Here is a 22,629-nt window from a genome sequence, read left to right as displayed (position 1 = left end):
TTTCACTGAAAAACTAATCAAGTAATTGTCCCATCATACATCATCCTCCGAAAAAGTTTGGTGAAATTTGCTCCATACAGTCTTGAGTTATCGCGTAAACGGATACAATTTCATGATTTGACCTTGACCTTTGACCTTTGACCTTTAGCCGATTTCACCCAAAATCTTATCAAATCGTTGCCCCATCATACTTCATACTTGGACCAAGTTTGGTAAAATTCCAGTAAATATTACTCAAGTTATCGCGTAAACGAAAGCGGACGGACGTACGGACGTACGTACGGACGTACGTACGGACGTACGTACGGACGGACGGACAACCCGAAAACATAATGCCTCCGGCACCACTTCGTGGCGGAGGCATAAAAAGAAGAAAGCACAACAAAAACTACACCTGAGATCAAGGACTAACCTTAAAAATGCAGGGTGGAATAAGATATGTCTCACAGAGAACGAAGCTAAGATTGTTGGGCTGGTTAAGGGTTATGACATGGCACCAATCAAGATCTAAATCAACCCTACTCTATTGGTATGCAGTAGGCTTTGGAGCTCAAGAAAAATTTGGGCAGTTGCCAGAAATCACATTTGTGAATGAAGGGATCCTGTATCAGAATACAATTTCAACATATCTGTAAGTAAGTTGAACAAATTCTGTTGGGTTGGATGGGCTCTGCTTCTGGGGTACAACATGGCCACTGCCTGAAACTCATGTGGCAAAGAATCTGTGCGTGTATACAGGACTCCTGTCAGCAAGGTTTGGATCGGCCCTGTTTGTTGAGGGCAGCAAACATCACTGTCGACACAATAAACCGTGGTGCATATCTTGTTGTAATCAGCATCTAGAGGATGTCATGTTACAGACTCAAGGTCATGATTTGCCCTCTGGTCTGGTATCCACGGTGACCTGAATCAAGAAACAGGAGAGAAGAAGGAAGTGTGGGATCAAGTGTCTGCTGCAACAGAATAAAAATGTTTCTACCGTATCAGTGACAGTGTTAAGCATGGTTTTATTCAAATTCATGAAATTCTTCTAATTTTTTTTTTTTTTTTACGTCGATGAAGGGCAATTTGTCAATCAGCAGCATGGTTTTACTTGAATATCCTCGAGGTCAAAGAGAGAGAGAGACAGACAGACAGACAGAAATTGAGGTAAAACAATCTGCCATTCTGTTGTTATTTTCCTTGAGAATGAGTGCAGTGTCATCTTTAAAAACAAAAAACAAAAAAAAACCTTCATCTTTACAAAATATGTTATTGATATAAATGATGAAATGAGGTGCAGTCTGTATTGATAATATGTAGTTGATGGATATTTCATTCCATTTGTACACGAAATGGCATTCAAAATCTCAAATTATCAGTGAGGTGGGGAGAGCTATAATGGTTCAATATCATAACTTCTACAGATCAGAATCAATTTCAAAATCATAATAAAGTACTGCTTGTCACATCCTACACTACAATCATTGTTTGATTAAACTGCATGCCTTTTGTTTCTCTTGGTACTGACACATCATGACTTTCACAATATGACCTTGAGCAGTGACCTTCATCAAGTGATGTGCCCTACAACACAAACAAAAATTATCCTGGTACAGTTCACCAATGTTCAAATTTTAATTGCCTTTGAACTTATCATAACATAGAGTATAGCTCCACCAATCGTGAAGTGGTAAGATTTTTTTTTTCTTGTGTGTGTGGGTTGCTTTTTTTTTTCCTTTCACCCTTATTGTCCCTGGTTTGCCAAATGGCACACTTGCTGGAGTGCTTTCTTTGCTAATTGGTGCATTATTATGTCTGGGAACTACTTGTCTATGAATAGAGATTATCTAATCCCTCTAATCCCTTTTGTGTCCCCAAGGCCTTCCTGTTGGACTGAGGCACATTGCCACATCTGAGTGGGCTTGCCACTCTAATAACTGGGTCAAGTTTTGTGTTGCTTGAAGGTTTGCATGGTGAAGTCAATGAGAGAGAAAGAGAAAGGTTTGTGGTAACACCATGTGTATGTAGTCCTTATCTGGATCACTGCCTGGCAGAAGAAGAGCCTAGAAAGAGGGGAATTGAAGAGGGAAGCGACATATGGGGGTTGTAAGGAGGGCCAAAAAGTGAAGAGTGGGGTCAAGTTTGGATGGATTTGATACTGAATGCTGAATAATGAAAGAGCTTGGCAAATTGAGAATATAAGCGCCTTAGCGCATGAAGGGTTAAATCAAAACTTACCGGTTTCTTGGCTCTGTCCTCGATGAGGTTCCAGGTGTGATAATGACACTGTTAGGGGAATTAAGAAAAAAGCGTAAGTGTGCAGACTCAAGGTCATGACAATGAAGCTGTATTTTGCATTTGTATATTCATCATTTACACCATGAAAATCTGAATTCAATATACTTCTTTGACAGGTTTCTGCACTGAACAGAAGGTAAGACAAAACAAACATCAAAATATTGAATTTTCTGAATATATTCCACAGAGCTTCTGCATAGATGAATTGAAATGCACATGTACAACCTGTGAACGTACGAACTAATGAATGAATAAGCACATGAACATGGGCTATATCACCAAACAAACAAACAAAGACAAATGACAGCATATAAACTCACTGGGAATTCTGATGGCAAGGCAGTCCCCTGGAATCTTGACAGCATGTTCTGCAGCAAGACAAGATTTTGAAAAGTACATGTAGTTTGATCAAGGTGATGTCTCTGGAAATACTTCAGATTCTACATCATCAGCATCAAATCCCTAGCAAGATGACATGTTTTATTTTTTAAAGTTTCTTTCTGCGTTCATTGCTAAGATTGAACCCTGTTTTCTGCCCATTTTAAGCTGAGTTATCTACCAGTAATTGTGCTCTCACCCAGACCAAGCCGAAACATGGCACAAAGGCCTACATGGTACGGAGACACATCTCTAATGCTGAATTAATTGCCTCAGATATTACTCAGTTGCTGTCTCTCTAACGGAAAACAAACTCAAATTGTCCATAAGAAACTCCATAATATATTCGTAGTGAAGAGAACATAATTGGGCCAACTCTACGATACAGAATCATTGACAGAAGTCTTCTAGGAACAGCTACAATTCTTGCATAGATCTCTACACAGGCTGAAACTACACTGAGATGCCTTCTCTGACAAAAGTCAGCAGATTCCAGACTAGCGCCCTCTGTTGACCATTGTGTGACAATTCTTTTTCTACTCCAAACTGCACATAAAAGCAATAAAACACTATACACGTCCTGTTCTTCACTGCCTTGCCTATGATAAAAACATGTACACAAACATTTCTGGTGGGGATGGGATACTCACTGGAGACTTGAGGTAGTCATCTATGTGATGAACCTGTTCACAAAGGCAGAGAAATACAGAAGCAAAGAATCGCAAATGACTATACATGTAAATCAGATGACTATAATCAGATACCTTCACAAATCAAGCAGTTTGTAGGACTCTGCTACACTGCACCAAACAACCACCACCCCTCATGTTTCATTTAGTTAAGTGCTTCCATACTACACTCAATCAAGTGCTCAAAGTCGAATCCAGACAGGGACCTGAGAAACTCATGGAATAATTTTCAAACTCAAATTTGATTAGCAATTTCAGCTGGTGAAAAATACCTTCAATGATATCCTGTACACTTCTATGTATGGAAACTGCTACACAAAAGTGAATTTGTGTAGCAGTGGTGTTAAAAATGCATAGCAAATTGCGATGCGATACCAGGAAAATTATTCCCTGGAAACTCCTTTGACTTACGTGAATTTCAATGCACGCAAATAGAATTAACCTGTGTTTATATCCATTCTGAGTACACTTTTCTTCAGCATAAGCAATTTTTCAACTAGTGCAAAGTGGACTGTACCTGTACAGATAAAGAGATGGCATGACTTTCAAACTACCAAAGCCCACAACTTAGATTAAGATCTACATCTTTACTTCCTTACTTTATGTAAAAATGTTATTTGATGAGGTTCATGGGGTTATTCAGAAAAAGACTATTTCAAATCATGGCTAATGATAAATCTTCTGCTAATATCTCTACGGATGTCACAGGATATGTGTCTCAGAAACATGATTTACATCTGACATATATCAGCACTTTAATTTCTTGTCCAGTATCAAAATTTCAACTTGTCAATGGGCAGCATAACATCAGAAAATACTTCAATATTACACTACAGCACATCAGTATTTGGCAGTGATAAGAACAGGCACAATACTTGTCGATATTAACCAATCAGAAACAGGCATATAGAGGCCTGACAAGAATAATTATATTTTTTGTATTTGTTTTTTCTTCAAGATGCAATCAGTCTCAGGGAATAATTTTCCAACTCAAATTTGATTAGCAATTTCAGCTGATGAACAATATTTCACATGGTATCCTGTACATTTCTATGGAAGAAAACTGCTACACCAAAGATAGTTTGTGTAGCAGTGGTGTAAAAGTGCGTAGCAAATTGCGATGCGATACCTGAGTCTTTTTTTATTCCCTGAGTCTTTTTTTTTTCTTTTTTTTTACATAACCACAATGCACACTCACAATTCTAAGAGGATTTCAAATGAAAAGAGTGATTCTTTACAGGTTTTACAGCAGCTTGACACAGCAATACTCACACACGTAAAGGAGAATCGATGTGGAACCATGAAACCGGTGTTGGCAACCATGGGTCCGGCGGAAATGTCAATGAACTGACCGAGGCGGAACAAGACAACCCTGTCGTCCTCGGCAGAATCCAACTCTGCCCTCTTGTACCTGGCGACATAATATCAGCCATAAAAATATTTCTATATATATTTTTTTTTCCACTTTGGACAGGACGTTTATTAAAAAGTCTTACTGCATGATCAACTTCCCATTCCTAAATCAAGTATTTGCCATATTGGCTTACATCTCAATACATGCATGTACAATTGTACATCAATCCTAAACTAGCAGAAGTATGATATTACACTTCTGGCCATACATTCCCTAGAGCATTGGCAGTAAATATTGGGGGGGGGGAAATAAACAGCTTGATGATGTTTGTCTTATTTCAGCTTTTATCCTTTGGTATAATTTCATGCACACTATAATATCATCCACCCCATTTGGAACTAACCTAGGTTTTGATCACCTATTTTCTACCCCCACCCGACAAAATGTTACTGTGAAGAACGCTGTCTTACTGTCTCCAACATATCCATAGCCTGTTCTCTAGCATGAATAAAAGTGAAATGTTATTTGAAGTCTTCCAGGCATCTTCCAGATGCTAACAACAAAAGTCATGTTAACTGACTTGGACTTACCGGCATTCAACTACCAGTAGTTGCATCTCTCTTCCAAATTTAGAAAGTTATGCTGAAACTTTTACGGATCTGCTGCTCCGGTATCAATGCTTAGATTTGAATCTCCCTTGCTAGGGAACTTTCTTAAAATTTGGGAAGTACTTTGGCAGGTAGTTGACTAAAGAGACCCTGGACTGTGTGACTCACTCGTTATCCTGGAAGATTTCTTTGGCGATGCTCAGCCTGACCTCTAACCTCTCGAAAGGAAGTCTCTTCTCTGTGAGTTCGTAGGCCAGTCTGCTAAGGCAAACCAGCTCCTCCGGGTTTGGCTCCCATTTGAAAGGAAGATTGACATCGTAGGCAAAGCAACCCTGAGAAACTATAGAACAAAACAGAAACATCATGCTTTAAACACAAACACGCATATTGAAAAACAATAAGGACATATCTACCAAAGGAAGGAACAAGTAACAAAATGTACTAAACAGAAGTCAAAAGTAGTTAAGAAATACACAAAGCCATTGCAAATGAATTTACAGGTATTCCAAGAAAAACAAAAGCACATTATGCAGGGGGAAGAATCTAAACTAGGCATTTTGAGAAATAACAAGTACCAAAAAATAGGTATTACCATCTTACAATTTTTTTAAAGGAACGTGTAACAGATGTAAAGAAGAAAAGATGGCACATCACCCACGCACAAATAACTTGATTTTTCTTTTCTTTTCCTTCAGATTTGATGACATTTTGTTTCACTGCATTCCCTTGAAAATCATACTGAATAATGCAATTCCATAAATATCACTGGTGTGATAGATGATTATATGTCATCAATCATTTGTTTTGTTGTTGTTATTTTCAAACTCTGATTAACCAGAGCAATTAATCACTTGTTCTGGCATGCACTTGGCTCACCAGGAATACTCGGCGCCCTCGCTGGCTCCACATACACGTCTTCCCTGAAAGCATTCTGAAGGATGGCTCCTGTCATGTGTGCACATGATCTCCAGAAAGCCTGTCAGGCAATGCATGAGAAATAACACCTGATTACACCTGTCTGTACAGTATAATGCCTCAGCTATTTGCAATATTATTTCCGTTTCAATAGTTAATCACAAGCTAGGCTTTGTTGCCAGATATAAATTTTGAAAAAAAAAAAAGTAGTTGAAATGTTCATCGAGTGATTGCACCAAAAAAAAACAACAACAACAACAACAACAACAACAACAACAAATCCCCCCCCCCCCCCTAGTTTTATGGTTTGGTTAATTAGAGAAAATTCCAACATTCTGCCCAAAGCCATGGATTCAAAGTACATGTAAACAGATGGGTATGCAGGACTATTGTAATACTTTATAATTTTCTGTGAAGATATCTTATCAGATTGAAAACAACAGAGAAGAGAAACTGATATGAATGTACATTACAAGATCGTTTTTCCCACATAAAGAAATACAAGTACCTCTTGTTTAGGTATCTAGATGTGCTTTTCCTGGGGGAAAAAATGTGACAGATTGTATGATATCAAGAGACTAACTTAATGCATTTCCCATATCATCCAAAAGTAGCCTTACCTCGTTGACTTCTTCTGGGTTGTCATCTTTGAAATGAATCAGTCTCAGCTCACAGTCTTCAGTCAGAGGCTGTAACATGTGCCATGGTTTCCCATTCACCAATGCCAAAGCAGACCTCTTCAAATAGTTCTCATTGAAATCTAGGGTTGGATATCATGATTATACAGAGCACAAAATCATAAGGCAGGTTTACAAACGATCCTTGGGACAAGTTCGGTACTGAAATACATATATGTTTTTATTTCTATTGAGAAAAGCATATTTGATAACAGATCTGAAATTTCTATTTCAGCCCTTGAAACATAAATAGAAGTATGATATATGGATTTTTTTTTCTGACATAAGAGTGAGTGGCAGAGTAAAATATTGCATTTTTTTCAATGCTCTGCACGATGGGATGACAAACGATGATCAAGGCCTGTTATTTCTACCTTGATTAGTTTGAAAATTAAGTTATTCTACTGTTAACCCTCCCCCCCCCCCACCCTTCAGTTTGCTTCTTCAAAAATGGTTATCTCATTCCTAGTCTCATAAATCACAAACATCATGAATTTCCCCACCCGTGATGATCTAGATCTCCACTGTGTCAATGCATACTTACGCATGGCCACGTGGTATGGTGTGGAAAGAAATTTGTTCATGGCCAGAGTGCAAGAGTCCGTCGGGCCAATGTGGCAGACAGTGATCTTCTCGATCCGCTTGACCATCTCCAGCTGGCGCTGCTTCTCCTGCTCGAACAACTCATTCTGCCGTTGAGCTACGGAGGCTGTTGTAAGTGGATGCTCACTGGTAGACAGACCTGGGGAATTAAACATAAAATATGATAGTACAATGTAGCATCAATGCTACGAAAGTGCATTGACTACACACATTGTTAACAAATTGGTTAAGGCATAAACAATTCAACATGTTCTAGGTTGATGCCAATGCGCCAGTTGTACTTAACTACTGTATATGCCATATATTTCGCGAGTCTAAATTTTTTGCGAATCAGGAATTTCCAACGATTTCACGAGTGGTTAAATTCGCGATCGTGGAGTCCTGTAGTGAACGGAGAAGTGTAAACACGTACGTCACATCTGGATCAGAGTCAATATTTTCACGTCTTTAATTTCGCAAATAGCACCCAACTTACAAAATTCGTGAAAATAAAAACCTCACGAAATATTCGGCGTAGAACCCCCAGTACAGTATTTTCTAGTGCAATACCAGAGTCCAGACTCACAGTCACATGTAGCCTGTAGTTAGTTTACACTACAATGTAGGCCTAAACGTTTACATGTACCTCATCACCATCTTAAGAAATGCAAATATTTCTCCTCGAACCAAATGAAAGTGGGTCCTGGAGAGGATACACATTTCTTACCTTTTGTATGTTTGTTATGTGGACTTTTAGACAACTAACGTTAGTGTGAGTAATGTAAATTTAATTAAAAGGCTCACTTTTTTGCATCTGTTTAATTAATCGCACCAGCGCCGGGGTAATGAATATTAAATGATTAAATTATTGTATCGTGTTTTTTTTTTTCGTTTGTATATTGTTTTACAGCAGGAACACGCAATTCAGCCTTTGGGATGCTATGTATTTTCCTTTTGATGAAATAAATCTAGCCTAACGTTAGAATCTAAGTCTATATCCATCTGATCCAGCTACAACACGCATTTCCCATAGATACTTACGCAATTCATTACACATGGGACTAGGCAAACAGAAATCTCGCGGGTTTCATACATGCATTCGTGGCGAGTGTACCATGTTGTATATTCTGTATATCAAATATTTTGACGATATTCCCGATATTCCTCTACTTACGTCTTGAAAGTGTCCTCAGAAAGTGCAAGGATTTTCTCAAAGACCTCATACTGTGCGAATTCAGACTGCTCTGTTTTCAGTAAATTTGGGCAATGCGTAGTTTGACCTTTGACCGTCGCACACAAGGATTTACCAGTCTCCATTTCTTGCATGAAGCACTCCGTATAATCATAGCATGGGAATATAAGAGAAAGGATATCACTCTCCTAGCGAACGTCACCCACAGCTTAGCAACGACATGTAAATAGAGCATTGCGTGTGTACAGCTGAATGGTATTCGATTATACATCACGAATCAGCAAGTTTTCTCGAGCTCCTAACGCAAGAATAACAGAGAACCAGCTACAGTGAAGCGATACAGAAAATACATTCAGTTGAGTTGGGCTCATCGGAAATCAAACTATAGTGACATAGAATCTCCTTTTGCACCACGAATCTTGAATTCAGCTGAGAAGCCAAGCTTCAACTTCAAATCAAAATGGTAAGTTTTTCTTCACCGATGAGAGGGGTTTGCCTTCTCTAAATTGGAGCTGAAAATGAACGCACGCAATTCAATGTCATGATGTCTAACGTGTCGTTAGCTCGCTCTCCACTCAGCACTAACTACGTTAACGTTAGACCGGGTCCCTAGTCTAGCTAGCCTGTCGTTCTGCTAAAGATAGAACTGTCTAACTGTTAGTAAAAGTTTACTGTGTGGTGTGTGAGAGTTTGCCTTTTTTGAATTCTAGAGTCAATTGAGAAGGCCTTCATATTTTCTGACTCGTTCCTACACTAATTTAGGTTCTATAACTTTCTCAATCTGCATTCCGATTTCTACTGTGTAAATTTTAATCACTTTGTATGGTAACTATCCAAAAGGTATGGTAGGGGTCCAACCCACCGACCGGGTCCATAACGACCGGCCGCGCATTATAATGGCATTGCGCGTACAGAAAGAAAATGTACGCATGGGACTACGCGCAACGGTGTTCGATTCTTCACTGGGCTACGCTACCGAGTAAAATGTGGCGAAAACAACTAAGTATTCCCTCTAAATTACCGAAATTTAGCAAAATCGAATAAGGTTTATCGTGTAACTACATATAACTAGGCCTACCTTTGCTGACTCGTTGTTAGATGTAGAGGCGTATCCTTCCGTAATAAATTTGACGATTTTGACCGCAAAATTGTCACCGCCGCTTGTACGATCGTGCACAGTACGTTACACATACACATGACATAAACATTTTGTCGCCCGCTTGCGCTACGACCGTACGAGTTGATGCAGAAACGAGAAATGAATACCGTGAAAAAACAAACCGACTCATCTAATTTATTTCAATTACGATGAAAAGTTTCCTAATGAAAATCAAGTCAAATTCATCAAACAGTCCTTCAAAAGTAATATCGAAGGATTCAAAATATATTCAAATATTATTGGGGAAAAAATTACGACTAGAAAAAAACAGCAGCTTGTCGAAAAAACGCGTTTAAGTACGCTTTATACGTATTGTCAATAGAGGGCGGGGTGGTCGGTCGATATGAGCCGGGCAACTGAGTGCGGAAAAAATGACACCCCACGCGTTCGAAGCCGCCATCTAGAGCGCGTACCTCAGATCGCATTTTCAGTGCGCGCTTGTGAATCCGGAGTATTTTCTCCACACGTGAGTAAAATTTCAGGCAAATTGTGAGATTTTCCACGTTTCTATTGATAGAAAAACGTTAGGTGTCCGATATTATGGACACCCAACCATACCACCTATTGGCAGGGTACCTTGACATCGGCACCCTGCGTATCATGGTTGTTCATGGCTGTTTGCATAATAGACTTGCTAGAGCTTCTAGATTCTAACATGTTATAATGAAAAGGTAGGCCCCTACGCGTGGGATTAAGTGCCATTAGAAACCGGTCTAGCTATGAAAACAATAAAAACGAAGAAACGAAAATCAAACTCATAAACAGACTAACAAACCAAACTAAACACGTTTCAACTACACATCCGCTCAGCTCAGTAACGACGCATGACTGTGAAATTCATGTGTATTACCTATGCATCCCATGGAGGGAGGGGGTGCCGATCGTGAGGTAGAATCTACCCTTGTGACTTGTAAGCCCCGCGAAGAAAATGCATCGCACACACTGAAATTGCGTTACAACGTGGTGTCATTCAGAATCAACAGGATGGTCACGAGATTCGAAACTGCAGTATTTATGGCATAGATGGTCTATTTGCGGATAGCTAGACTTACGAAGGCGAATTTGTTGTATATTTTTGGAATAATCAACCTCTGTACATCCTTAAGGTGCTGATAGATGGTACCCTCAATCATATTGAAGAGTGTAGAATCCCTGTCTGCTGTCATGATAGAGTAGTAGAGAACAGTCAAGTTGAGTCAACAGAACTCTACAGTGCCTAGTCTAGATTTCTAACTGTATAATTGTTCTCACTGTTGCCATTCGCTGTGACACTGACGACAACATGGTTATCATGCAATGAATGGGAATTCAGTCAAAAATAAAGTGACTGTAAATTTAATAAGATTTTGAGGTGTTGTCTGAGCTGACATAATACTGAATGTAGACCCTCTAACCATTGGGTTCTAAAGCCTGGATAGGGCCTACATGTACATGTAAGTGTAGATTCTAGACCCTATCCTACACATGTTGTATGCTGCTTTAATTTAAATGTTACACTTTTGTCTCTCAAATATTTACAGGACCTCCTTCTGGTTGAATAGTCTGCTTGTCTTTACTGTTTTAGAATCTGACTGAGCTGAGTGATGAAGTGACAGTATCCAGGTGGAGTACAGGCCACGATTTGGTATATTAAACCATGACTATTATTGTACATTTGATATTACTACTACTGTACTACCTTTCTTCTCTCTACAGCCACACAGCATAATAAGCGAGTCGTCTACGAGCTCAGCCTCACGACGGGCCAAGACGAGGCAGTACTACACTGTCAGCAAAACATCTCAAGTGGACGAGTCTCTCTTTGGCACGCCGAACAAGAATGCTAACAACAAACAGACAGCAGCAAGGGAGACGATAGAGCCAGCCCCCACCAGGACCAGGTCTGGGGGAAAGAAGGGCAAGGAAGAGGTCCAGGTCATCACAAAAGATCTCATCCGCAAACTCATGTGAGTAGTGTACTCAGTGCTCCTTTTAAGCCCCTTGTGTCAGCAAATATAGCACTGCATATGAATCTCAATCCACGAGAGAATACCTGGTACCCAAATTGGAAATTCTGAGACCACTTAGAGTTATTCAGTTGAAAGTACAGTCTCATATGGAGGACACATCATTTGATCACAATGTGCTCTGTTTTTACTCGGGCATGTTGAGTTATCAACAAACTTTCTACATTGTTCAGCACCATCATACATTATAGAATACAATATGTGTCATGTGTTTATTTTCATATTCCATTTTGCTTTTGTTTTTGTTTTGTTTTTGTTTTGTTTTTTGCGTACAGCCTCTGCTTTATATAGTTTGCTTATTATGCCTGTATGCTTTGATAAATTTAATTGTGTTTTATCAGATTTGTGGAAGTGAACTTTAGAATGTTGCAATGAGATTTTATTTTAATTCTCTTAGTACATTTATGCAAAATTTTCTACTTGGCATGTTTACTTTCTGTCCCCCCCCCCCCCCCAATCTAAATCAGTACAGGGGTTTGCACTTTTGTCTTTATCTATATTCTATGGGCAGAGTTCCAAAGGAAGATCCATCTGGCCAGTCTGTCGTCCTACCCTTTGAGGAATACAGACGAATCATGAATGCTGCAAGATTCATGTCACATGAGGAGAAAGTGGCTGAACTCAAGCGGAAACAGGAGGAAAAACAAAACCAGATGGTGAGTGTGGGTTAGATGCAGAGTTTAGTTAAATGATGGTAGAGATAGACGTGTTTATTCACTTGCAAATTCCATTTATGGATGTTGGCATGACATGCTGAGTGAGCTGGAAAATGATTTCCACAAACATGTGCAGGTAAACATCTGGATGTAAATTGATCTTGGATTAGATGTGGGCTTAAGTGTACAGCCTGACCTAAAGCTGTGTAAATGTTTCATATCTGACACTATTATATTGGTGCAAAAGACACTTGTAGAGTTTTTGCAGGTAGAAGCTGGATGTAAAATTTTTGCAGACATATCTGGTTTTCATAAACATCATGGCTTTACAAGTAATTATTTGATTGAAAATTACCATAATTCATCCAAAATCATATTTTAAAGTTCCACTGTATGCCAACAGCTTTCCATATGCAAGCCATGCTAAGCTGGCATGAACATTCTTCCAAGACTTATGAATGTCGGCCAGGGGATATTAGCGTGATAGGTTTGAGTGTGAGTGTGTATATACATGTTCTGAGTAAATGATTTCACAGCAAAGGACTGTATGGTAGTTTATATCTACTTATGGTTGTATTAATGATTTTAACTCTTTGTGTGCTACATTCACATGCCTGACTCAGTTGACAGCATGTTAAGTTCGCATTTTCTGCTCAAACGCATGCAAACCGCCAAACCGATCAATAAATCATCAAATGCCACAGTACAATGAAGGCGTTTCTTGCGATTTTATTCCTGTCACTCGTAGCTTGTCACATGTAGCTTGCATTTTATGTGGTGATTGACTATCAGCGGTGCTCCCCGCTGGATTTGCTAGTTAATTCTAAGTTTCTGTCATTGTTTTGTGTGCAAAAAGGTCATGCATCTACACTGATGTAGCTATAGCACATACGAGAGAAAAACAAACATAGACTTGTCATACAATTTACATTGAAGCAAAGCTTGACATTCTCTCTACAACTTTGTTCATTATATGTCCAGGTTAACAAAAAAAAAGCACATAGAGAGTTAATGAGGCTCACAATTATTTGTTATTTTCTCCTCTGTGACCCACCCAGGATGCAGCCAACGAAATCAAACTCCAGATGCAGGCACTGGACCGGAAGCGACAGAAGAACGAGAAGCTGAGTGAGCTGGAGGAGGAGGCCAAGCAGCAGGGAGAGTACCTCCTGGCCAAGGCTCGGGAGCAGCAGGAGGAACAGGAGGATGAGATCAAACATCTCAATGAGGTACATGCGCACCTTCCTCCTTCACACATTCACTCTACAGTGCACTCCTGTTATAACAAACACGGTTATAACCAAATTCCCGGTTACAATGAAGTAGAAATTCAAGCCGCATTATTATCCGTTTTGTGTCTTTTATTGTTTTTTTTTGTTTGTTTTTTTTTTGGTTATAAGGCAATTTCGATAAAATGAAAGAAAACTACCGGTCCCAAGAACTTCGTTATAATAGGAGTCCACTGTATTACTGACACACACTCACTCAGTTGGACACTCATTCGATTTACATTCATCCAAGTATATACATACCTGTACTCTACAACACATGTTCTCAGCAGTGACACACGACCTCACCCAATTACAGACTCACTCAGTTTCTGACTCACACATTTACTTACTTCCTCAATTACGCAGTTTATTACACACTCACTCAATTACCGGTACTCAATTACACACTTATTTACACACTCAATCAATCACACACACAATTACACACTCAATTGCACATGTCGCTTAATTACAGACTCAATTGCACATGTCGCTTGATTACAGACTCAATTGCTCAATTACACACTCAGTGACTCGCACACTCATTTACACTGTTAATAATCACTTATCCCATACTCAATTACACACTGATGTACACTTACTCATTTACGCACATGCAGTCGTTCGAGCACATACAGTCATTCTTGCCTATTCACAGTTGACCTCGCACAAGTCAAATAATCACCTTAGCTGGTGTTTTCAAGTCCTCTCCTCTTTATATTTTGTTGATTTTAATCCCTTACAAATCTAATTTTCTCTAAGTCGAAGCTATTTCTTTAGTCCGAAAAGATTCAACTTCAGGCAAGGTTGACTGTACTCATTTACACAGTCACTCATTTTCTACTTACTCACTACATCAACATATGCATTCACAGTTACACTCTCTTGCACCTGTCTTAAAATGTGCCCTGTTTTGCCACTTGACCACAGCTGATCCTGAATGCCAAGTGCCACGCCATTCGGGACGCCCAGATCTTGGAGAAACACCAAGTCAAGGACGAGGTGTCGGAGGAGGAGAAGCGACTCGATGCCATGATGGAGATTGAACGACAGAGGGCGCTGCAGCTGCAGGAGGAGATCGAGGCACAGAGGAAGGCCGAGCGCTACGAGTAAGTTTCAGAGGAATATTTGCGCCGACGTGAATTTTCTGTACCTTCTCTCCATTTGCCAATACAGTGCACTCCCGTTATAACAAACACGGTTATAACGAAATTCCGGTTTGCAATGAAATAAAAATTCAGGCCACAACATTATCCTCTCTTTGTTGTTTTATTGTTTATTTGTTCATTTATAACGAAATTTCGCTTTAATGAAGGAAAACTGCTGGTCCCGAAGACTTCATTATAAAGAGAGTCCACTGTACTTTATATGAATAGAATTATGATTTTTTTTTTTTTTTATTTGTTTTCTGTTCTGCACTTCTGTAAAGTGGCTTCTTAACTCTATGTATGCTTTGAGTGTCAAATAGCACATATAACCCCCTCAGCATTGTGGACAATGTCCAAAGTCATGGCACAGAAAATGTTATTTGGAGACAATGCCTTCATCACTTCAGCCCTTTTTGTGTTTTATCTGCATAGGCCCTATATAGAGGAATAATGATATGATATGATATGATATGATGTATTTCCTGCCCTTTGTGCCATGTTTCAACAGGGGCAAGACCATGATTCTGAACCAAATCTCACAGAGGGAGGAGGAGAGGTTATTGGAGCAGGAGAAGAAGGACCAAGAGGCGCAGCAGATGCTAAAATACCTTGAGAAACTGCAGATGGAAGACCTCAAGGTATGACAGCTGCAGTAATTGTTAGGATTTCTAGGTGAAAAAAAAAAAGAAAGGTGGGAGAGAAATTGTATTATGCACAATTCTCTAGTCTGTAACCATTGCCGCATAAGCTGAAAGTCTCTGTTAGGTTCATATTTCCCCATTTCATCAGAATTTTAGGATCAAGTCTTCATCTGATTTAGACAATTTTTTTTTTTTTAGCTGTTGCATTATAATGGCAGCTGAGAAGAAATTATTAGCTCCAGTGAAAATCTCAATTTTCACTGACCCTTCACCATGCAAATTTGTTCCAGTAAAATCCACAGCACCTGGGGGCTGAAGTTAAGTGGGTAACTAGGACATTTTTGGTATGTTTTAACCTACTGTATCCTCCATTACAAAAAAGTTAATTTGTTGGAAATGTCCATTTGCAGACTTTCTTCTTTTGTATGTGTGTGTTTATTACTTTGGAATTACGTGATACACGAGTCGACCCTTTTTCATCGTGTGTAGGACTTGGAGAAGAAGCGCTTGATCCAGCTCGAGGCCCAGAAGGAGATCTCCCGCGCCAACGTGGAGTCCGAGCAGCTGAAGCAGAAGAAGCTCGAGCAGGAGAAGCTCGCGGACCTCAAGGTCAGCGAGTACATGAAGAAGAAGGCAGAGAGGGAGGCGGCCTTCGAGGCGGAGCAGGAGCGGATCCGCATCGAGAAGGAGAAAGAGATTGCCCGGCTCCGTGCCATGCAGGTGAGGAAGACACGATTGATGGTTGAGGACAGGCAACTCCCATTTTTAAAGGACAAGGCCACCTTCATAGACATGAAGATTGAGTGAATGCAGCAATATTATTAGAATACATCAGTGAGAGGAAATGTGCACTTTTTTCCAAAAATAAAATTTTGTGAAATTCTTTTATATTTTCCATGTATTGTTCTAGCGTGTGACATCATACACTGTAGTAGTCTTGCCATCGAGCAGTGACTGTGCAAAAATTCAAATATTCATAACTTTTGAACCAATTGTCCGATTTTACCCAAACTTTCACTGATGTGTTCTACTAATATTGCTGCATTTACTCGATTAATGTGTATTTATGAACGTTGACTTGTCCTTTAATGAAGTCCTCAGGGACGGCAGTTTTCTTGTGCTATATCAAAATTTTGTTATAACCGAAGGGAATTTTTCAGCACACATGCTAATGATGATAATTTAGGGACCTGATTTTGTACTTTGTTGTAATTAAATTTCGTTGTGACTATGTTCATTGAAACAGGAGCACCTTGTATTACGGAGGTAGAGATGATGGTGATGTTGGTTATACAGTAGCATCCATTGTTGATGTTAAATAATCTCTGTGAATGTAGGATGATTGCTGGTGATTACGTCGACACGATGACACAAGATGAGCATCTCCAAGATCACAAAACTGTCATTGCCAATGGTGATCATCTGTAATCAGATGATCACCATTCTGCCATATTTTTAAGACAAATTTGCTATCAGCCAATCAGATGCAAGGCCTTCAGTAGCTTATAACAACTGTCATAACTTGTTATTGATAACAAATTTTATGAAACAGGGCCTAGGTCATCTATGACTTTTTATACAGTGACATCTGCAGCACTTCGAGTGTGATCATGTTCAGTCCAGCATTTTTCCTCCATAGTTTCTTGTTCCATTATCAAGGCCTGTGCTTCTCATTTAGAAGACATTTGTGTTGAGATAATCTTGAGAGACAGAATAGTCGATGATAAGTGCATTGACCTCCTCCAATCAGGAACGGGCCAAGGATTACCAGGCGGAGAAGGACGCCCTGCGGGCGAAGCGCAACCAGGAGCAGCGGGAGCGGGAGTGGAGGCAGAAGGAGAAAGAGGAGGCCATCATCAAGGCCGAGACAGAGCAGATGCTCAAGGAGGCCCGCGAGGTCCAGGTCCAGAACAAGGAACACTTCCTGGCGGTCCAGGCCCAGCGAGAGAGGGCCGAGTTTGAGCGCGTCCTCAGGTGAGTCTGCTGTGATAAGATTGTTGCTGTAGACTGAAAAGTGCTAACAACTTTGGCAAAGGGGTTAGGATATAGGTGTGTCAACGGACTGTCTCGTGGCGGGTCTGAATTTTATAGAATAGAGCTCTTGACTTTGATTGTAAGGCTAATACATAGCTCTAAGTAGTGCTGGATGAGAAGACTACTACAGTGTATGATGTCACATGATATAAAGAAAATATAAAGAGAATTCCACAAAATTTAATTTTTGGAAAAAAAGTGCACATTCCCTTGACTTGCTACTGACATACATTAAGGATGATATTATTCCCCTGCCTCCTGAAAAAGGCAGGTTAAGTGCTCCTTTACTATGTGAGAAAAGTGAAAATATGTTGAATTTTCTTTATATTTTCTTTATATCGTTGTACACATGTTACATCACAAGCAAGAGTAGTCTTCTCATCCAGCAGTGACAGAGCAGAAACTTTAACAATTCATAACTTTTGAATGGATTGTCGGATTCTCCTCAAACTTTCACTGATGTGTTCTACTAATATTGCTGCATTCCCTCAATCCACACATATATATTTGTGAGAACTTTTCCTCTAAACCATCCCCTGTGTCTTCACCACCAGAGCCCAGCAGGAGGCTATGGAGAGGGACCGGATGGAGGACCAGGAGAAGAAGCACCAGAGGCACTCGCACGCCGACGACGTGCGCAAGCAGATCCGCGAGAAGGAGCAGCTGCGCGTCTCGGACCGCAACGCGTTCTTCGAGGAAGGCGTGAAGATCAACGAGGAGGCGAGGGAGAGGCGGGCGAAGCTAGACGCCATCAAGAAGAGGAAACTCAACGAATTAAGGTACGCTTTTTTCGCCCTTTGCTATCTCTCTTTCTTTCTTCCTTAAAGGGACTGTACAGTACTGGTTAAGGTGAGGATTCAGGTTTATAACATTCCTAAGTGACATAATGAGAAACATATTCAGAAATGTGAAAGAGCATGTAATTTTAAGAAGGATTCAACGTTTATTTGATGAAAATTGGTTTTCAATTGGCTGAGATATCCCAAAAAAGTGATGATAATAATAAAAGGCAACAGGCCACGCCTTTTATTAGGATCTGTTTGTTTCACCATGTTTTTGGATATTTCAGCCATTTCAAAAAAACGATTTTCATCAAATAAACTTTTGATTCCCCTTAGAATTACATGCTCTTTGACATCTCATAGAGTGATTTCTGAATATCTTGCAAAACATTAAAAGCTAAATCCTCACCTCAACTAGAGCTGTACAGTCCCTTTAACCTACCCACTTTTCATTTTGACTATTGTTTTTTCTGACAACTGTTTACATATTGTTGAATGGGTCTTTGTAGTAAGTGTTATAGGTATCTTGGGGAAAATACAAAAAACATACAACATCATCATCACACACACACAACATTTCTCTTTCACCTATAGATTTTGTTCTCTTCTTATTTGTATGAGCTTGTGTTATTGCAGAAAGAATATAATGGTTTAGTCCAAAAATTCTACCCTGTACTCTAATTTTACATTGATGCAACTTGTCATTGTTTGTAGACATGCATGAGTTTGTCCATGGCGTATGTTCCTGTTATTAATTGTAATCATAAGACATATGAGATTTCAAAATCTTGTGTGGGACAGATGGATTAATTGATGAAACAAACCATAGGTTTATTCTATAATTCTTTTCTTTTTGAGAGGAGACAATTCCCAGAAACAGGCTTTGCATTAATGTAAGCATTGATAAGCAGTGAATCCTAATAATTTTGTTTCCTTCTTTCTTTGTCATACACAGAGATGCCGGTGTGCCAGACAAATACTGCGCAGAAGTTGAGAGGAAAACCATGGCAGATAAACAGTGATGGACTCATGAGAATCCCCTATTCAACACAATGGAACTGTCCAATTTCCACAATCTCCAATGCCCCGTGAATATTCCATGATGTCTATGTAGGTGACTTAGATTGTTGGGAGCGAGGGATGTCTCTAGTTAGCATCGACTTCAAAACATAATGCCTAATGCATTCTCACCTGGCTGCATGAAGCGTGCACAGTGCAGTTAACATTGCAGAAATGGACTTGACATGACCAGCAGCTTTAAGTCTGAGCAGAGAGTGTACAGCGTGTTAACCTCATGGAGACATTTGTAATTAAGCTAGTCTTAATCTTCCAGAAAGAGCAAAAACGGTGCACTGTGTTTCATTGATGTCTGAATGGACAAGTCCAGTAAACACTTACTCTAGACAGTGTGTAGCAGCTTTCAGCATCTTTCCTGCCATAGTGATTTCATTCGGAATTTATTTATTGCGTAATGTATTCCCCAAATTTCACGCTACGACACATTACACAAGTTGTGTGGCTACACAAGTAGCATTGATATCTTTTACGGACACATCATAGAGCAACATAACACATGATAGTTTGGAAAACTACATGGTTGTTCACCCCATGGTCTGTGCCATTGTTATATATGTGTGAAAAATATGAATATATAAATATACCTGAAAATATTTGCAGAATTTGTCAGGTTGTCAAAACTCATGTTTTGTAAATATGTTTTTATGTCAAGTCCATAGTATTATAGTATGTGTATGAAAGATTGACATTTTATTATTACAGGCAAATCCTTTTACATTGACCAAAGATATTAAGGTACACTCCAATCATAATTTACAGTGTTTTTAGGCATATAAACAAGAGACCAAATCGCTGTTAATTTGAAAGCTTTTCATGGAGCGAAATGCTATGTGGTGGGCCCAATTAATTTACTGTAAAGGGATTTGCCTGTATCAAGCATGTTGGTATACCTGCTGTAGTTATGGGACATCATTTGTGGAGCACCAAGTGTATGATATATAAAATGGTACTGGTACATTTGTATGTTTGTAAATATGTTTCATTCAGTATATTGAATAAATTCAGCTTTTTAAGTATTGAGATGAAAAAATATATTCTTTTGTTGTACATGCAGTATTGATTACGTGTCTCTCAATGGCGTACACACATTTGCCTATCTGTTTTCATGCATCTAGCCTCCCTGTCAGGTCCACCCCCCTCCCCCCCCCCCCCCCCATATTCTTTTTTCCCTTCATCTTCATTCTTTTCAGTTATCCCTCACTGTTCACGCTGATATTTTGGCAGAGATATTATCACAAATTGCATTAGATCAGGCGATTTTAGAAATACAAGTAATCAATTTTGTGCGTTGTGGTCTTTTCATCATGATTATTACAACAAAAACAGTGCATCACATGACCATTCAGATGAAAGTGTAGTTCCTTTTAAAACGACAAGATTTGTTAAAACACTACTTAAAATGAGATCAAATGTCCCGGGAAAATAGTGTTAGTATTTCAAGGATTTGAACAGGGGGACAGAATATGGCACAACATCTGGGCTCTGCTACTGGTAGTCATTTGATATAATAACAGTATTGTGCTGGCCTGGGTTAGTGTGTTTTGTTTTTTGGAAGATTTGTGAATACATTTTGTGTGATGTTAGTTTTGCAATCGAGACCACCTCAATGAAATTTATGAAAACAAGACCACGAAAATTTCAGCATATACAGCACTTCTTTGTCTCATTCAAACTCTCTCTCTCTCCCTCCCCTCTCTACCTCTCACCATTGCAGACAAAACAAATACAAAGCATACTACGCTGTATACTTTCCGCAGTTTCGTTTTGTTACAAATTTATGTACTGAAAAATACTTTTAATACGTAAAAGATTTATATATAAAGCATACAATACATTGTCACAACAATGGCAAATTAATGAATGTTAATTGAAGAGTACAATTTCCAGATGTGTACTATTCAGGTATCATAATAGTTGGTAACTTTGATCTTACAGCTGAAACAAACTGAGTATTACATGTCCAATGTCACAGCAACCCCTCAATTATCAGTACAATTTTGTAGCTAACGGTTACAGAGTAAAACTTCACTGAGATCAGGTAGGCCTCCTACCAGAGTTCATTTACTTCATGGTTGACACGATACATTCATTTCTGAGTAATTGTGGTAAACAAGGATTGTCAGTCTTTGATTGACATTCACCATACATGTAGGGAGAGGGTGGGCTGACTTCTGACGAGAGGCGAAGAATTTAGTTCATGGTAAAAACAAATGTCAGATAGGGAAATGAAGTGAAAACTAGTCTGCGCATATTTGCTTTGTTAGAAATTCCACTTTCATCAGCAATGTTCAGTATTTCACAAAAGAAACATCCAAATGGAAAATACTTTTAAAGAATCTTATTCTTTGGTTATATGTATATCCAATCATTTTTCACATACACATGAGATAACAGGGTTAAGAGAACTAATTTGCAAAACTTGTGGATTTCTCAAATGTATACCAGGTACATAAACGCTGTACAAAAAACAACATTCAACTGTATATCGTCGGCTGAGAATGATAAGGGCGTTAAGTTGCCACTAAACCCATAGGCCCGAATTCACGAAGGTGGTACAAACAAAACCATGGTTTAAACCATGGACAAAAACCATGGAGTGCCAAGTGTCGCATGGAATATTTCGTCACGAAATCAGTCATTTCGTCGATGAAATTATTATTTTGTAACAAAATGACAACATTTTGTAACTAAATGAACATTTCGTCCACGGAATGATAATTTCGTTAACGAAACCTGTCATTTTATCGACGAAATGACCAATTTCGTAACGAAATATTCCGTGCGACACTTGGCGATCCATGGTTTTTGTCCATGGTTTAAACCATGGTTTTGTTTGTACCACCTTCGTGAATTCGGGCCATAGTGTTCACGACCACTTAGCGCCCTTCTCATTCTCAACAGACGATATCACAAATGTATAACAATTCATTGTCCTAGTGTAAAAGCTGATTCAATGAGAATTAAACTTTCCTATGAAAGTATGCGGAAGACAGCCAAAGAAGTTGGAGGAGGAGAAACGAAAATTCTAGGAGTACCATCCTGCTTCGAAAATAAATGTGAGGATATATTTCATGTTAAGGTATCACACACTTCCTTTTTCCCTCTTTTAAAATCAAAATCAGCCCACAAAATTTGGTGAGAAAAGGTGTGGGTTTGAGCTAAAAGAGGCCAGTATGTTAT

At 39.2% G+C, this 22,629-nt stretch overlaps 2 protein-coding genes across 2 annotated transcripts; one reads left to right on the top strand and one right to left on the bottom strand.

Moving 5' to 3' along the window:
- Positions 1-625: 625 nt before the first annotated feature.
- LOC140229954 (large ribosomal subunit protein mL39-like) lies at positions 626-8,764 on the bottom strand. The gene is made up of 10 exons (XM_072310153.1): positions 8,658-8,764; positions 7,446-7,643; positions 6,845-6,984; positions 6,186-6,285; positions 5,478-5,649; positions 4,620-4,758; positions 3,309-3,341; positions 2,601-2,648; positions 2,221-2,268; positions 626-904 (listed from the first exon to the last, which is right to left on the bottom strand). Exons 1-10 carry the CDS (start codon positions 8,704-8,706, stop codon positions 869-871), a joined length of 963 nt encoding a protein of 320 aa, XP_072166254.1. The 5' UTR covers positions 8,707-8,764; the 3' UTR covers positions 626-868.
- A 163-nt stretch (positions 8,765-8,927) lies between these two features.
- Positions 8,928-20,481, top strand: LOC140229428 (cilia- and flagella-associated protein 45-like). Its single transcript, XM_072309676.1, has 10 exons — positions 8,928-9,138; positions 11,530-11,780; positions 12,352-12,496; positions 13,555-13,725; positions 14,698-14,876; positions 15,424-15,553; positions 16,046-16,276; positions 17,307-17,530; positions 18,145-18,369; positions 19,328-20,481. The coding sequence occupies exons 1-10, from the start codon at positions 9,136-9,138 to the stop codon at positions 19,392-19,394; spliced, it is 1,626 nt and encodes a 541-aa protein (XP_072165777.1). The 5' UTR covers positions 8,928-9,135; the 3' UTR covers positions 19,395-20,481.
- Positions 20,482-22,629: the final 2,148 nt, after the last annotated feature.

The sequence above is a fragment of the Diadema setosum genome, chromosome 6, assembly GCF_964275005.1.
Source record: "Diadema setosum chromosome 6, eeDiaSeto1, whole genome shotgun sequence".
NCBI classification, from domain to species: domain Eukaryota; kingdom Metazoa; phylum Echinodermata; class Echinoidea; order Diadematoida; family Diadematidae; genus Diadema; species Diadema setosum.
Note: the sequence above shows the minus strand (reverse complement) of the source record. Positions and strands in the feature narration are given on the sequence as shown.